This window comes from the organism of the source record quoted next, unplaced genomic scaffold, assembly GCF_019419815.1.
Source record: "Pyrus x bretschneideri cultivar Hongxiangsu unplaced genomic scaffold, Pyrus_bretschneideri_v1 Contig31, whole genome shotgun sequence".
Classification (NCBI taxonomy): Eukaryota; Viridiplantae; Streptophyta; class Magnoliopsida; order Rosales; family Rosaceae; genus Pyrus; species Pyrus x bretschneideri.
In genome coordinates, this window is record NW_025999624.1 from 5,245,340 (window position 1) to 5,262,070 (window position 16,731).

Genomic DNA, 16,731 nt, shown 5'->3' on the forward strand with positions numbered 1-16,731 from the left:
GTCAATGCAATGAGACCAGTAGTACCAAAATTGCAATTCCAATTATTCTTGCCATATTTGGTAGTAAAGCATTCAGTTTCTACAGCCAACCAAATCCTTTTCAAAAATTTACCAAGTCAAGAACGCCTATCATGGGAACACAAAGTTATTTCAGTCAACATATCAGGAAGTTACACACTTCTGCACATGCCCTTGACAAAAAATTATAGGGCAGTGAGGCTGCTCCTCTAGGTAGTTCAATAAACTTACTGGTAAGTTAGGTTTTTTGGCTGCTTTAACAAAAGGAACAAAGTTACTCCAATTTTCAGCCCTAAAGATCTTATCATTCATTCTCAAAAACGTAAATGATCTTACTGCTTCGGCTTGAGAATGGTAACAGTTAGCATGTGTTTGCGATAAACCAAACTGCAAGAGAAAAGAAAACGCGTGAATACGCAGGACAGAATGGGCAAAAGAAAAAGTGGTGAACTATTAAACGCTATCAGAAGCCATGTGTTTCTAGTTATATGACATTTGCAATATCCAATATATGTCTAATAGAAATAAATGGTACCTGAAATTTTCTTTTGTTATTGAGCAAAGGATGAATTTACCCTGTCAAATCGTTCATCGGTATTTCTCCCAATCAAATGTACCCTTTTCTTTGAAACACTCCATATCTGGTGCAAATCGAATCATGTTAGGTAACATTGGAATTGTATAATATTTTAAATATACAATGAACAAAGCATAAGGCCAGACAATTTATTGAAGAAAGCCATCAAATAGCCACCACTACCACCACCCAACGGTGTAAATGGACAGACCCTGCCAATCCAAAGTAGTAAGATACTGATATATGGTATAGTGATTCAATTCTATATTTGTTCTTTATTAATATCAAATTTGTATTTCAAATTTCAATAAAACAGAATATGATTATTGATGAACTTGTCATATGTTTCTTCTTTATTATCCGGGCAAGACAACCCAATTAAAACTATAGATTTACCTCATAATGAATTATAAAATACTAAAAGAAACCTAATAAACTGATCAATAATACCCAATATCTGTAATACTAAAAAAGCTGATATTGGCCCGTTCCAAGCCCATGTTGAACCCAGAGACCCTGCACGATCTGGCGTGCCAACCACAGCAGCATGGGCTAGTCCTACGTAACTTAAAAGCTTGAATTATACAAAAAATATCTAAAGTAAGTCCAAAATAAGTGCCAAGAAAACAACAACCTAAGGAAGCATTATTTATCAACAGGCCTCGTACCTGTTAGAGTAATCCTTCTGGGCTACAAAGACAGGATGCGGGTTATCACCATCCATCATTTCTAAGCAGCTGTAATAAGATATTTAGTATGTGAACTTATCAGGTTGAACAACGAACAAAATTCCAGTCAGAACCTTCAAACTTAGAATCTTACAGAACATGCAAAGCAGCTCCATGATGAGACAAAAGTGAAGCAACATGATCATAACCATCTCTAACAGCAGTGTTGTAGTATCCTGCTATAAGTTCAGCACGGTATGCCATCGCCTGATACCACCAATTTTAGCCACCAATATGATTGAAGTTTGCATGTTTTCTTGATATTTCTTCAGAATGTTAGCTGCCTTTGCAAGAATATCATCTGCATGATGGAGCAACCTACCATTGTCAGATCTCCTAAGCTCCACAGTGTTTTCCAATAAGTTTAATCATGTTATGCCAAGTAATGCATGACAAAGAATCATAATATAATTTAATTTTCCACTTATACGCCACAAGTGTCCTTAGTTTACTAACCAGTACATCCTATGATGATTTTTTTTTCTCTCTCTAGAAGACAAGCATCAATGCATTTTCATTCTTAATCAAATTGAATTAACTTAGTGCAGTTTCTTAAAAACCCGTTCCCTTAGTGCAGTTTCTTAAAAACCCGTTCCCTTGTCATGACTTCATATTAAATCATTAAAACATATCTACTTTTTAATCATGTTGTGTAAGAGTAGTTAAGACTTAAGTAGCAAACAATCTGCAAGTACAACCCCTAGAAGCAAATAGAGTTAGTTATAAGAAAAGTTCCAGTAAAGATTGAAAATATATATTGCAGGTCCATGTTGTTTACATGCACCTACACAAAAATGTTGCCTGGCTAATGAAACACAACTTCAATTCAGCGTTTGCATTTTATTCTAAGTGGTAGTTTGAGGATGAAATGTGCACGAACAGAATGATAAAAGCAATTATGTCATGCAAGTTACACTAGGCTTTAGCTATGCAGAAATTTTTCATGGGAAATAATTAAGCAAGCTGCTTTCATCAGTTTCATACAAGGAAAAAACACCCATAATCAGAAAGAAAGCTTTCCTCTCCCTCTCCAAAGAAAGGAAGTTCAGATGGGAGACTATTGTGACAGCCAGCCTTTTGTGGTCCCTTCTCTTCCCATTGAGGTTTTCCTTCCTTGCGTGCAGCCATCTTTAGGTCACCCATCCTAAAAGGAACAAGGTTGTAAATAGTAAAAATTCAACAGCAACCAAATTTCCGTCAAAGGAATGAAAGATTTTTAACATACATGTACTTGTCATAGCACTGGAATTCACCGATTCCAGGAAACTTCCACCTACCATCAGCCAAAGGATGTGCAGGATATCTGTGTGAGCAATGTAACAATGTTGCATAAGAAATCATTGGACTGGCTTCATACTCGTAGTTCCAGTGTAACTGTAACATACTTAAGTTCACCAGAAGGACCAAGACCAACACTAATTTCTTCTATTACAGTTCCGATTAACAATTCAAATTTCTTAGATAAACTTGACATGAAATCTTCATAACATTGGAGGACAGTCCGTCCGCAAAAGAGAGGAACATGGTCAACTCCCAGTGTAAGATAATCATCATTGGAAAATCCATTTTGGTCCCAATAATATATATGCTTATTCTGATCACCAATCTGGGAGGAAAAAAAGAAGAGGTCAACTTCTTTATCTAGATTCAAGATTCAAACTGATAGGTGTGTAATGAAGGCCAAACTATAGCTTTTCTTTCACATCCGTTTGCATTGATAAACTTTTTAAGCATATCAAAGCTACAATCAAGTATGCTAATGGGGAACACAGTACCATAGCACGTTGCACAGCACGAAATTGAAAAAACTTTGACACTATCTCTAGTCATCCAAATGGGTTATGTTACTTAAAGTATGACTGGGTTAATTAAGCGTTCCAATACAGCCATGTATATTGTACCAGACTAATAACTTCAAATGGGATTTCAAAATATCAAAGAAGACAAACCTCTATGATCCAAAGTGGAAGAGTTACACCCCCTTTTCTGCTAGAAGAAAAGTTAACATTTGAGTGAAAAGACAAGGCAACATGCAACTTCAAACCTAACCTGAGTCAGATATCAGTTTGAAAAGCTCTTCATATAGAGGCCAATCATATGCAAGAGGAGAGAAACGCTCTATGATTCCCCACCAAACCTCAACTGCAATTCCGTGGACACATGTCAACTTGAGTGCTTTCAGAGATACAATTAAGGCCTTGATTCTGAAACAACAGTAAATCGAGCAACATATAAGGAGTTTCTGTCTCACTTGAAAGGAAATTAAATTAAAAAAATAAATTTAGAAACATTTTGAAACGTACATTTATATAACTTGAATTGGGAAGAGACCAAAATAGTTAGCTGCAACCTTGTAGCTAATCAAACTCCGTCGTTTAAAAGAGTGTAACAATTAAATTAAGAATGAAAATGCTTGGAGGCCCCGTACCATCACAGCAAAAGGCATCGACAGGCATCATCACATATATGGGAATTCTCTTATCTCGGGAAGATGGCAAGCAACAAATCATCTAATTATCACAGACAAATTTATACGATCCAATTTGAAAATTCAAAAGCAATAGACTAGCTCAGAAACTTCTCATCAAATCAATGAAAAGCATTCGCGTCTAAATTTCAGTAAACTCTACAGAAGCTCAAAAATTTTATAAATTTTCCTGCGTTTTCTCAGGAACCAAACAGACCATGCAACTCAAAATAAAACGGAAAAAAATCGTAATTGTGTGAGATAAACCTGAGAATACTGTTTCCAGCAAGGGATAGGCTGCAGCGAGTGAATAGGCTTTTTTAAAGACGGGAAAGGCTGAAACGTTTCGGAGGAGGTTTCGGCGGTAGGGCTTGTCGTCGAAACTGACTTCTCTGAAGCAGAAGAAGCTCCTCCTTGCTGTTATGCATTTGCAGACGACTGCCATTGCCAGCCATTGCCATTGATCACAGAGAATCTCTCAGCGATAGAGAGAGCAAATCCCAGTGTTTGTAATTTTCATTTGCAACTGAAATGTACTGACCAACTCTCTATGTTGTGGTATTTTTGGGTATCTGTTTAGTTTTGTGCCCATTCACACACTTATTTCTACTTCTCACATATCACTTATTAATTTATGTCATTTGATTGTTTCAATTGATCGACAACTGGGAAATAATAGAGATGTGTGAAAGGTAAAAAGAAGTGTGTGGATATATCACCACCCAAAATTATCTTTGTATGTATTTTTTATTTGTCAAAAGATATTTGTATTAGGATAATATTAGGTGACCAAATTTGCATGCGTTACCAATAAAAATAAACATTTTGACTTGATTCCTGATTTTTAAGTATTGAGTTACGAATCAACTTGCACTTTAGATTCCATACTTGTTCATAAACACGCAAAAAGTCGAGAATTGGGTGAAAGCTTGTGTTGGTTCTCCCCCATAAACCTAATAGAAGGCTGCTCCCAGTGCTTGGGAACCTCCTGATATTCGTTGGTATAAGCTTAATGTTGATGGTTCAAGATTGGTGTGGGTGGAGTTCTCTGCCAATTTGGGACAAGGAGATTTTATTGACAAAGGTGTTTGCTGTCACTTTGATCTAACAAAATCTGGTTGATAGCTATTATCCTCTTCATACTTGATACAATTATGAGCAAATGCAAAACATCGATGAGTCAATTGGTTAGATGTGAGTTGAGCTGAAGTATGTTTTTAGGGAGCAGAATTGTACTGCTCATCAGTTGCCAAATTGGAGTTTTTATATGGATCTTGGCAGTTTTGTCTTCAATACCCCCCATGCGGCCTGCTTGGATTGGACAACTCTCGTAGATGATTTTCTTCGCGTTGCTAAGCTGTGTTTTGCTTGTACAGATGTTTTACGTTAGGTTCTTCGATGTCTTCATTATTAGCTAGTTTGAAAGGAAATAAGATTAAAATGAAATGACACCAAAATACAATTGGAAAGTAAGGATGGTACAAAAAACAAGTATTACACACTTATTCATTCCAAGGTACATTTCCATTAGCGAAACACTACTAGTTTTCAACGCTGGGACGGTACATTGTATTCAAACAAATCCACGATTTCCTTAGGTCTTACTTGGGCATATAATCGCCAACTTACAAAAATAAGACTGTCTAATAGATTCCTAAACTCGGGTTTAGCAGACTGATGATGGTAGTCATAAGTAGCAGCTCCAAGGGACAACATAAAAACCTAGGAAACTGGAAATTACGAGAATGAATTGTAAGCTTTGTTAGAGCTGCTCACTTGTTTAACACGTGCTTAAGGGATTGAGATCATAAGAGATTAGGATTGACTATACTTGTAAGCTATCAAGGAATGTATGTGGACTGATATATAGCTAAAGCAATTCTGATATGAGTAGATGTATCTATACTGAATAGTATGGTTTCTTGGTAATAAGGGTTATCAGTTTGATAGTTTGATAAGGATTACATGATGGGAAGTATCCTTATCAAACACCACCATTTAGGATATATAATAGGGTCCCCTGCTCTCACACTAATTACGCACAAAAAGATATCAAGCCCCATTGATTGTAGCAGTGCATTCGGTATGTGTTGAGAGTAGAAGAACCCTTAGTTCATTGCAGCAAAGGCGTCACAAGGTTAGTGGTTAATTTGGTATTGTGATTTACTTATTCCACATATATTGATCTTACATTAGGTATTAGAGCTTTCACATACCAATTAACCCTAAGAGGAAATCATAAAGAATTGTTTTTTAAAATTTTCAGGTTAAATACTAATTACGTATTATACAGGGAGAACATGTGTATGCATATGATAGCTAAAGCTATCTATGCAATATATATGATTCTCATTAATAATACAAAATTAGTGTTGGCACTGGGATTGAAGCATCGTCACTGATCATCTAAAGATGTTCAGTAGTCTATGTTTTGATCTCAAGTGGCATGGCACTTTACAATCCAAGGTATGAACACAGTTACTTCTTGCAATCCACAAAGGGTTGTAACAATGACTACAGAAAAACGTATGTTGGCTGTGAAGGTGCTATGATTAAAGAAAAATCTACATATAACTCGTTAATCCAAGGGTTCTTGAGTCTATGATATAAAGAATGGGGATTAAAGATTAATACTTTTCAAGTTGCTGCCATGAACCCTAGTTCCATGAGCCTCAACACTGTTGAACCATCACTGGTGTCAACTATAAGAAATGGAAACAAGACTTGGAAATCGTTTTGGGTGTCATGGGTATGGATTTAGCATTGAGAATTGAGGAACCCCGCTACCTGTCATTGGAAGCACTTCCAGCCAAAGATCAAAGTATGAAAAGTGGAAAAAATCAAATCGAATCTCGCTTATGATAATCAACGAACAATGATTGATGTTGTTCGTGGAGGATTCCCACAGGTAATGAATGCAAAAGAGTTCATGAAATCTATTGAGGAAAAGTACGAAGAGTCCAAGAAAACTGAAACTCGCAACCTCATGAATTCACTCACTAATCAGGTATGATGGTGAAGGAAGCGTGCGTCAATATATTCTCAAAGTCATCAACATTGCTTGGAAACTCAAAAATCTTGAGGTACCAATTTCTGAAACCTTTTTGGTCCATGTAATCATGAATTCACTCCCAGAATCATATACTCAGTTGAAAGTTTCTTACAATGCTTTGCAAGCCAAAGCCAAATGGGATGTGAATGAGTTAATTTCTATTTGCGTTGGGAAGGAAGTGAGAATTAAAAGGAGAGAATTGAAAAGGGTGAGTATGTGAACTATATTCAAGGTCGTACCAAAAGAAATGGGTCCAAGGGTGCCAGGAAAGAAAATGCTAGAAATATTCCCATGTCTAGGACTTTCAAACTTAACAATTCTACCGTTTTCAAATGTTATTTTTGCCAAAAGGCAGGCCATATGAAGAGAAATTATCCCAAGTATGCATGGCTTGCAAAACAGGAGGCAAATAAAAGTAAAAATGTTTTTCAAATGTTTTTTGCTTGTTTTGAATCAAATTTAACTAATATGGCTACCAGTACTTGGTGGCTTGGCTTTGGCTCTTCTATTCATGTAAAAAATTCGTTGCAGGACTTCATAATAGAGAGACCACCAAATAAGGATGAAGTCAAAAGTCTCATTTGACAATGAAATAAGAGTTAAAGTCATGGCAATAGGAACTATTAGGATAAAATTAGATTTTGGTTTTTGTTTAGAACTTGATAACGTGGTATATTAGAATGACATTAGTTTCATTTTGAAGTTGATTTTGCTAGTTTTTTATTTTACTTTGAATAATAAAGGCTTCAACATTTCTTTTTTAACAATTCTTCTCATTAATGCACCGGTTCTTTATGTGATGGTATGTTCAAATCTCAATTAAATAAAACTGAAAATATTTTCAACATTGAGAAAGAAACCACACGACCAAAGAACTCTTCAAATCTTTGGGACAAGAGACTTGGTCATATTTCAAAAACTAGAATGGAACTTTTGATTAAAAACCAAATCTTGCCTCCATTGAATTTCAACGATTTTGAATTTTATATTGATTGTGTCGAGAAAAATGACATGTAAAAGAAAAGAGGGTTCAACTAAGAGCAAACAACTTTTAGAAATAATCCATAGAGATATTTGTGGTCCTTTTCCCACACAAATAATTGAAGAAAATAAATATTTCATAACTTTCTTAGATGATTTTTCAGGCTACTGTTACATTTATTTGATTTCTGAAAAATCAAAAACCTTAGAAGTTTTCAAGATTTATACTATGAAAGATGCACACAAACTGTGGCAGACACCCTAGGCCTTTTGCTTTATTTTTACAAGAACATGGAATTGTAGCTCAATATATCATCCCTGGTACACCGGAGAAAAATGAAGTGGCTTAGAGAAGAATTAGAACCCTAATGGACATGGTAAGGAGTATGATTTGTAGGACTAATCTACCAAGTGCTTTTATCGAATTAGGGATGGACAATCATCAAAGCACTAGAACTAATAAATTCAAATTTGAGGAAGATGGTGAAATGGGGAATAAGGTAGAATAATTACCGAATGCAGCAACAATGATTGAATTTCCAAATCAAGTGGAAGAAAGTGAGAGTAATTATAATGATGATTGTGTCATTCAGCATGGCAATTGTAATATTGACGTGGTGTTGCATAGTGAGCAGCAAAGTAAAGATCATGCAGGGTACGTGTAGGTGGCAGCTCCAAGTGGCAATGACCACTGACTGGAGCATGGCACTAAAATCAGGAAATCAAGAAGCAGGGGACGTGGGGTGTTGTTGAATGATGAACAACATGCAGGAAATCAGAAAGCACATGTGGAGGAAGCACTGCCAATGGCAGCAACCACTGACTAAACTAACCAGTTTTGGCAGTCGGTGATGCTCCAATGCTTTTGAGGAAATCAAATAGGGTTAGAAAGTCAACATTCTCATCAGATTTTGTGTCTCTGGCAGAACCAGATTTTAATTTATCAGAGTTCGATGATCCTAGGACTTTCAAACAAGCCATCTCGGGTCCAAAAGCAAGCAAACAATTAGAAGCTATGGAGTCTGAATTATCACCAATGGAAGAAAACAAAGTATGGGAACTAGTGGAACCAAGAGAAGGCATGAAAACGAAAGGTTGTAAACGGGTGTTGAAGACCAAGAGAGACTCAAAGGGAAAATATAAAGAGACATAAGGTCAGATTGGTGGCCAAGGGATTCATTCAAAGAGAAGGTACCGATTATAAAGAAACTTCTAGTCTTGTACCAACGAAAGATGCATTCAAAGTAATCATGACGATGGTGGCACATTTTGACTTGATTTGCATCAAATGAATTAAAAACAACTTTCTTAAATTGTGATTTGAAGGAAAGTATATATATACGACACAACCAGAGAGTTTGAAGGAGAAAGGGAGAGAGCATTTAGTGTATATATTGAAAAAACCAATCTATGGTTTAAAACAAGCGTCGAGACAGTGGTATTTAAAGTTCTATCGTGTTGTTAAGGATCATAGCCTTGTGGAAAACCCTTATGATGCCCGCATTTACTTGAATGTCAGTGGGAGCAATTTCATTATTTTGGTACTTAATGTTGATGACTTATTATTGGCTACAAATAGTTTAATTTTCTTAGATGATACCAAGTCAGTGAGCCCTCTTATGTGATCGGCATCGAGATTAAAAGAGAGAAAAGAAAAAAAAAAATAGTGTTAGGGTTGTCAGAGAGAAGTTACATTGAGAAAGTTTTAAAGAGATTCAACATGTCAGCATGCGGCACAACTGAAATGCCTATATCGAAGAGTGCTAAGCTAAGCAAGGAGCAATGTCCCATAAATAATTTGGAAAAGGAAATGATGAAGGATAATCATTACACATCATTAGTAAGGAGCTTAATGAATACTCAAGTTTGTACTAAGCCAGGCCTATCTTTTACCATCAGTTTTTTTTAGGGAGATTCCAGTCTGGTGCAGGAGAAGCACACTGGAATGCTAAGAAAAGAATTCTAAGGTACCTGCAGAAAACTAAGTCTCATATGCTGGTTTATAAGAAGACTGAAAACTTGGTCTTAGAAGGATACAATGACGCGAACTTTGCTGATTACCCAGATGATTTGAAATCAACTTCAAGCTATGTGTTTATGATGGCTAATGGAGCTGTCTCTTAGAGGAGTGCCGAGCAAGACGTCATTGCATTCTTCGACAATGGTGGTTGAGTACTTGTCTTGTTGTGAAATTGTGAATTAGGTAGTTTGGTTCAAGGATTTATCAATGGTCTTCGTATTGTTGACTCAATCTCAAGACTTATTCAGCTTTACTGTGATAATAGTGCAGTGATTTTCTTCACAAAGAACAATAAGAGATACACTACTACAAGGAACCTGGAGATTAAGCTTCTTGTTGCTCATGAAAAGGTGATGATTGGTTTGGTTAAAATTAATTATTTGGAGACAGGTTCTATGATAGCAGATTCGTTGAACAAGGCCATTACAATGGCAGTATTCAAGAAACATATAAGGAAGATGGAAGTGCTAGAAGTTTTTGGTACTGCAGAACAGTGGGAGTTTTGATCATGTTTAAGACATTTGTTTTTCGGCATTGGTTGATTCAGGTATTTTTGGAATATGCATTAAAGTATTTATGTTTAAATCATCTTAACTAATAAAGTAATGCGCTGCTAGTTGCAAAGGTTTCCCAGAAATTGCAGTGTTATAGTTATGATACAGATACATTATGAAAGTGTATTTTGGATGACAAATTGTTTGAATTGTTGTAACAGAAAAGCAACTTAAAGTTCTCAGTACGAGACAATAAAGTGGACTAGTTTTAGCACACGAGAGCCTCAACCTAAGGAGTTTGACCCCTCTTGAACTTTCTTAGTAACTAAACGAAACCTTTCAGATATGTTTTTGCAGTTAAGCTTTTATACCAAAACCAAACCTTTTCTGGTGTAACAAGTAATATCACCTAACCATTCCCATCCAAATGAAATTCATAAAAGAGTGCAAAAGAAAATTGAGAGTTTGTTACCCCTAAAAGTGCTTTCACAAAGCTGCTTGATTGTTCCCTGTACTTTTCTTGTACCCGAGAAATGCAAGGACAAAAAAGGAAGTATATGCAACCGCATCAAATAGACAGCAAGCAAGAACAGTTGCCAACCTAAGTTTTGCAAGTTTTGAACTCATTTCAACGGAATTTGCCTGACGAAACATGTCAAATTATGAAGAGGAAAATCCAATTTATACGACTAGGAGGTTGATATTCTTATACATACAAGCAATTAACAATTCACTCAAAAAGAGAAGTAATTTCAGCAAAAGTGTAGGAATTTTGTATATTCATGTGAAAGCAAAGGGAAACACTATAAAAAGTAGGGCAGAAGCAGTCTACGAACGAAATTCTGGAGATTAACATCCCAAGGGCTGCATAGAGCTCCCACACAACGACTTCGTTGAACGAACTCTTTGATATTCCAAACTGATTTCTTGGTACAACTTACACTTTCTACAAACATGAATTCCTTCTATATATTACAGTTTCTACAAACATGAATTCCTTCTATATATACTTGGTCAATCAACTATTCCTAAACATTCGGTTTGACATGAATATCGTCTCTATACATACATGTATCGTTAAGTTCACCCATTATTCATACAACATATCACCACATTCAACTCACAACTACAACTAATTAATCTTGCATTCACCAATGTCTTCAGCATTACAGAAATACGACATCGAAGACTATGAAAACTTATAAATGCAACTGAAGGAACTCTTGAGTGAAGCTGAGACTCAGTAGTGGTTTTTGTGGAGAAATGCAAATGCAGGGAGCTACACGAGGAGGAGGATGAAGTTGCCAAATTCTTGGGGTGGAATCTACTTTTATGTCTGCTTTTTTCAGTTGTTTTTGTTCAAAAAATCCATATGGATATGGACCATCTAATTCACCATTTGGGTCTGAATACTGAAAACCATTCCAAAATTTTGATCACCACACCAAGCCTTTCCTCAAATTTAATTACGCACTGTAGTCAGAGAAGCTAGACTAAATAGGTTAGAGCCATAGTCATAGCAACTATAAAGGCATATGCAGTGCACCAAGAAAAGTAGGAAAATGTTTTTTTACACCCTCAATTTCTTACTATGTATTGATTTTCTTTAGATTTATTTATTCCGTCCTATAGAACTTAAGCAAAGCAAATGAAACAAGATGCAATATTAGAAGGGGTGATGTTTAATATTGATTATTTAGCTATGCATTTTGATTTTGTTAAGTTCGGGCTTGTTCGTGCGGAAGGTTACTTTGCTACTCGCATGGTGGCTTCGTTTGCTACCAAGCATGGTGGCAAGTTTCTTTGGGATGAGATTGGTCCGGATTTTTTATAGTATTCTTTCAGCTAATGTAAATCTTGTTATTCGACTTTAATAAATTTCTATCTTTTCAACAAAACAAAAAATCCATCTTTTCAACAACAAAAAATAAAAAATAAATCAAAACAAATTAAGGAGTAAATAAATACTGATAATAAACGAATATTTATCATTCAATAGAAAATGATAGAAAGTACACCAATGGTAATCAGTACAGGGCTAAAAAAAGAGAATTAAGTCCTAATTAATAAAATTGTTTATATCTTTTCTTGAGAACAGGAAATGAAGTGTATTGATTTAGAGAGCCAAAGCAACCCAGACAGACAGCCCGCTCAAAACAACCCGAACCGCATTCAAACCAGAAGCAAACGATTCATCGCTTGATGGACCCTGGGCAGCACTATCAGGTGACAGACTTGCCGGCGCCGGAATCGGTGGGCTACCCCCCCTTGAAGGGAAAATTCCCGGGGATCCTGCCGGTGTTGCAGAACTCGAAGGAATGCCCACTGGTAACGATGGGGTCTCTGCAATCTCAGGACCCTCTGCAACTGGCGAAGCACCGACCGGACTTTTCTTAGGAGCGCTCACCGGAGTTTTGGCCGGAGAGGCAACGGTGGGCGTAGGGGGCGCCGGTGATTGAGCCGGTGGAGACACACTCTTGGACGGGCTCTTCGCCGGAGAAACCGATGTGGGAGGGGACGCCCGAGAGACGGTGGGTGGGGTCGCCGCCGAAGGAGTTGGGGTCGGCGGGGAAGTTGGCGGAGAGGTCTTGGGAGAAGGCGAAGGCGGCGACTGAGTCGGAGGGCTCGGAGTGGACGCGGGAGGCTTTGCAGGAGAAGTGGTCGGAGAAGAAGCAGGAGAGGGTTGCGGAGGCGGCGGCTTTGTGGGGGTGTTGGTGGGTTTTGGGGAAGGAGCAGGCGCATTGCCTGCTTGTACCACATTGAAATGCGGGACGACGCACAGGAGAAGAACAGAGAGTACTACAACAAGTTTATGCATCTTTGGAATCTCCAAATGATACCTCAGATTAATATTGTTGTTGTGAATGATTGTTCAGTTCTGAGAGATTGAGGAAGGAGATGAATTTAAAGGGAAAAAGTTCTCTTCTGTTTTTTTTTTTTTTCCGAAAAATAATTGGGATTTAAAAACGTTGTGAAAAGAAGTGTCGGAAGTTTGTTCGCGGGACAAATCAGAAAATGCGACCGTTGGGGAAAGGTGGAATGGGGTGCCACTGGCTATAATCGGTAAAGTAGCCGTTACTTGGTACGACATGACAGGCTTGTCCGGTTGATTTGTCGTCGAATAACTGTAAGATTCGCGGTCGTCCACTGGGATGTAATCTTGTTGACTAATTTGTGAATGTTGTTCTGGTTTGGACCCCGTGGTGGATTCAAGAATTTTTTTTCAGAGGATCAAAGGGTAAAAGCTCTTCAACATGTTTAGAAAAAAATTAATTTTTAATTCAACAGTACTATTATCATTCACCATTGATAAAAAAATTAAAACATTACAAGTCACAACTGTCCACGATGAATTTTCATATACTAAACGTAACATTACCAAATTTGCTAAAAAAATACAATATTACAAGTTACAACCGTCCACGATGAATTTTCATATACCAAAAACGTAACTTTATAAATTTGCTAATTTTCAAAACAAGCTGCATAGAGATTTCATACCATTAAGTCATTGACAATGGTTGGTACAATTTTTATCTCTTGCATGATTTGTTTCCAGTTTTCAGTAGGGGTGGTTCGGTATGGGATACCATACCGAAACTAGTATCCCGAATCCCAAATGAAATTTTTCGGAACGGAAATTTGAAGACCAATCCCAAACCAAATTTTCGGGAATCCTGAAATATTTTCGGGATTTTGGGACAAATCGGGAATCCCAAATTGAAATATGAAATTATGAATTGTTCTTCAAATATATAATTCAAGAACACATTCATGAACTAGGAATTTCATTTCATTCACACTACCATTTAATTGAACACTGGCATGCTTGACTGTTTTTATCATAGTCAAAATTCAAATTAATTAAACCCTTTTTGCAATCTGTTGAGAGACAAAAGAATCAAGCCTTCTGAAATCATCAGTCATAGCAGCAGCAATAATAAAATCTACATGAATATCAAACAGAACATGAAAAATATGCAAGGTGTAGGGCATTCCAGGTTGCCGAGCATGAATTAGAAACTTCTAGCATCAATTATAAAAAGAATAATATATATATATGTATATGAATATATATATAATAATTAATATTATATATTTTCGATTTGGTATGGGATTCCCGAAATATCGAGAAGCCAATCCCGAATCCCATACCGAAATTTTGGGCTTGGTTCGGGATAGCATTCCGAAAATTTCGAGAATTTCAGTTTGGGAAATTTTTGGTTTGAGATCGGGATTTTTTCGGTTTGGTTCAGGATTTTCGGGAATTTTTTCCACCCCTAGTTTTCAGCCATTTGCCTAACTTTTGTTCCAAAATTAAACAAAAGAATTTGCACTACTTAACTTACACCAAACTTTTAGCATGCACCAGAGTCTCTAATTTCAATCCTTAAAAAGAGATCTGTAGGCTAATATTAATGTTTGTAAGAGAAATAAATCATCTGATATTTACATACTTTTCAGGCGTGAGATTGACATTTCTTTAATCGTATGGCGCAACGCATGACGTACAAAATTGTATTTTATCACGTGTATTCTGCAGGGGATAAAGATTTATGAATAGACTTTTTTGCTTTCATACATAACATTTGTGTTTTGGAGCCTATTGTTTTGTGCATTTGTGCTACAAGTATTATTTTAAACATTTAGATACAGTCAACTTACGTTATTGCATCATATGCTTATGATCGAGTGGCTAAGTAAATATTTTGTCTCATTATCATACATCATTCACACATTTGTCCAAGTTAGCTGAAAGTACAAAATTGATAACGCTTTTATTGTTAGAGATTAAGTGCTACACTTATTCTCTATTTGTAGCATTATTTGTACCATCTTTATAAAAGAGGTACGACTCACCAACATATGTGGATCTCATCTTTATTAGAGAAATGATACAAATAGAATATAAAAATAAAAATTTTGTTAATATATTTGTACAAAAGAAAAAAAAAATAAAGTGGGGAGCATAAATGAGGTGGGGATTTTTTTGTTTTTGTTTTTTTTTTCATACGATAGATTTTGTTAGATTAGCGTAGTAAAGAGCCGCTTGCTCATGATCTCGTTGTTGGCAAGTTCCATCTCCTCCTTATTCATCCGAGTAGCGTTATTAGAGAAATGATACAAATAGAATGTAAAAATAAAAATTTTGTTAAATATATTTGTACAAAAGAAAAAAAAAAAAAAAAAGTGGGGAGCATAAATGAGGTGGGGATTGTTGGGGATATCAGGGTCTCCCATGATCTCGTTTTTTTTTTTTTTTTTTTTTTTCATATGATATATTTTGTTAGATTAGCGTAGTAAAGAGCCGCTTGCTCATGATCTCGTTGTTGGCAAATTCCATCTCCTCCTTATTCGTCTGAGTAGCATTGTTGTGAACTTAAATGAGGGCTGGACGGAGGGGACGAATTTTCTTTTGTGATTGAGCCTAGAGCAAGCTATTGGAGCGTTTCAACTCCTCCTTGAATTCAATGATGCCTCCAACAGGTACAATACGTATTTCGGCTCCCACATATTTGGAACAATGATTAAAAGATGGCTTTAATTAACAGATCTAACAACGGTTTATTGGTCATATACTACCTGAAAGATAAAAAGAAGACAAACTAATTAAAATACAATAAAGAAAGGCACGTAGTTGGGAAAAGAACGTATGTTCAATCCTTCGAAATGGCGCCAATAATTTATGACTCGCAAGTGGATATTCCAAAGATATAGGTATGGTTTGGCATTGAGGTGCTTAAGAAAAAAAAAACTGCTGATTTTCAAAGTTTTTATGAGATATAGGTATGGTTTGGCATTGAGGTGCTTAAGAAAAAAAATACTTATTTTCAAAGTTTTTATGTTGAAGGTGTTTGGTAAACTAAACAGAGAGGGGTGTTTGATAAACTAAACAGAGAGGAGTGTTTTCTGTTGTCGAGGATTACAGACAGGAATTAGGAAGGAAGGTGCGCGGGCTGAAGAAGGGTTTAGAGTTAAAATGGGTTTTGATGCCACTTAACAAATGAAGATGGATAAAAGAAAGGGAAGTGTTATTAGCACTCCAAAAATCTCATTCTACACTCCTCACAAGTGTATTTTTCTTTCTAAATATAGAAAGTTTGGAGTGTAGAATGAGAATTTTGGGGTGCTAATAACAATTCCCAAAAGAATAATAGGAGACTTCTAGAGAGACTATTAATAAATAAAAGACATGGATTATTAATAAATGAAGATGAATAAAAGAAAGATAGGGCAAGTGTATTTTTCTTTCTAAATATAGAAAGTTTGGAATGTCAATAACAATTCCCAAAAGAAAAATAGGAGACTTCTAGAGAGACTATTAATAAATAAAAGACATGGATTATTAATAAATGAAGATGAATAAAAGAAAGATAGGGCTAGTTTATTATTT

The 16,731-nt window shown here is 36.1% G+C and overlaps 1 protein-coding gene and 1 pseudogene across 1 annotated transcript; both read right to left on the bottom strand.

The window, feature by feature from the left end:
- Positions 1 to 76: 76 nt before the first annotated feature.
- LOC103965456 lies at positions 77 to 4,251 on the bottom strand (annotated as a pseudogene).
- An 8,202-nt stretch (positions 4,252 to 12,453) lies between these two features.
- LOC103965428 (lysine-rich arabinogalactan protein 19-like) lies at positions 12,454 to 13,155 on the bottom strand. Its single transcript, XM_009378484.3, has one exon. The coding sequence runs from the start codon at positions 13,153 to 13,155 to the stop codon at positions 12,454 to 12,456; it is 702 nt and encodes a 233-aa protein (XP_009376759.2).
- Positions 13,156 to 16,731: the final 3,576 nt, after the last annotated feature.

What these genes read in the sequence shown, in the direction of transcription:
- LOC103965428 (XM_009378484.3), bottom strand. Translation starts at nt 13,155, where the DNA reads ATGCATAAACTTGTTGTAGTACTCTCTGTTCTTCTCCTGTGCGTCGTC.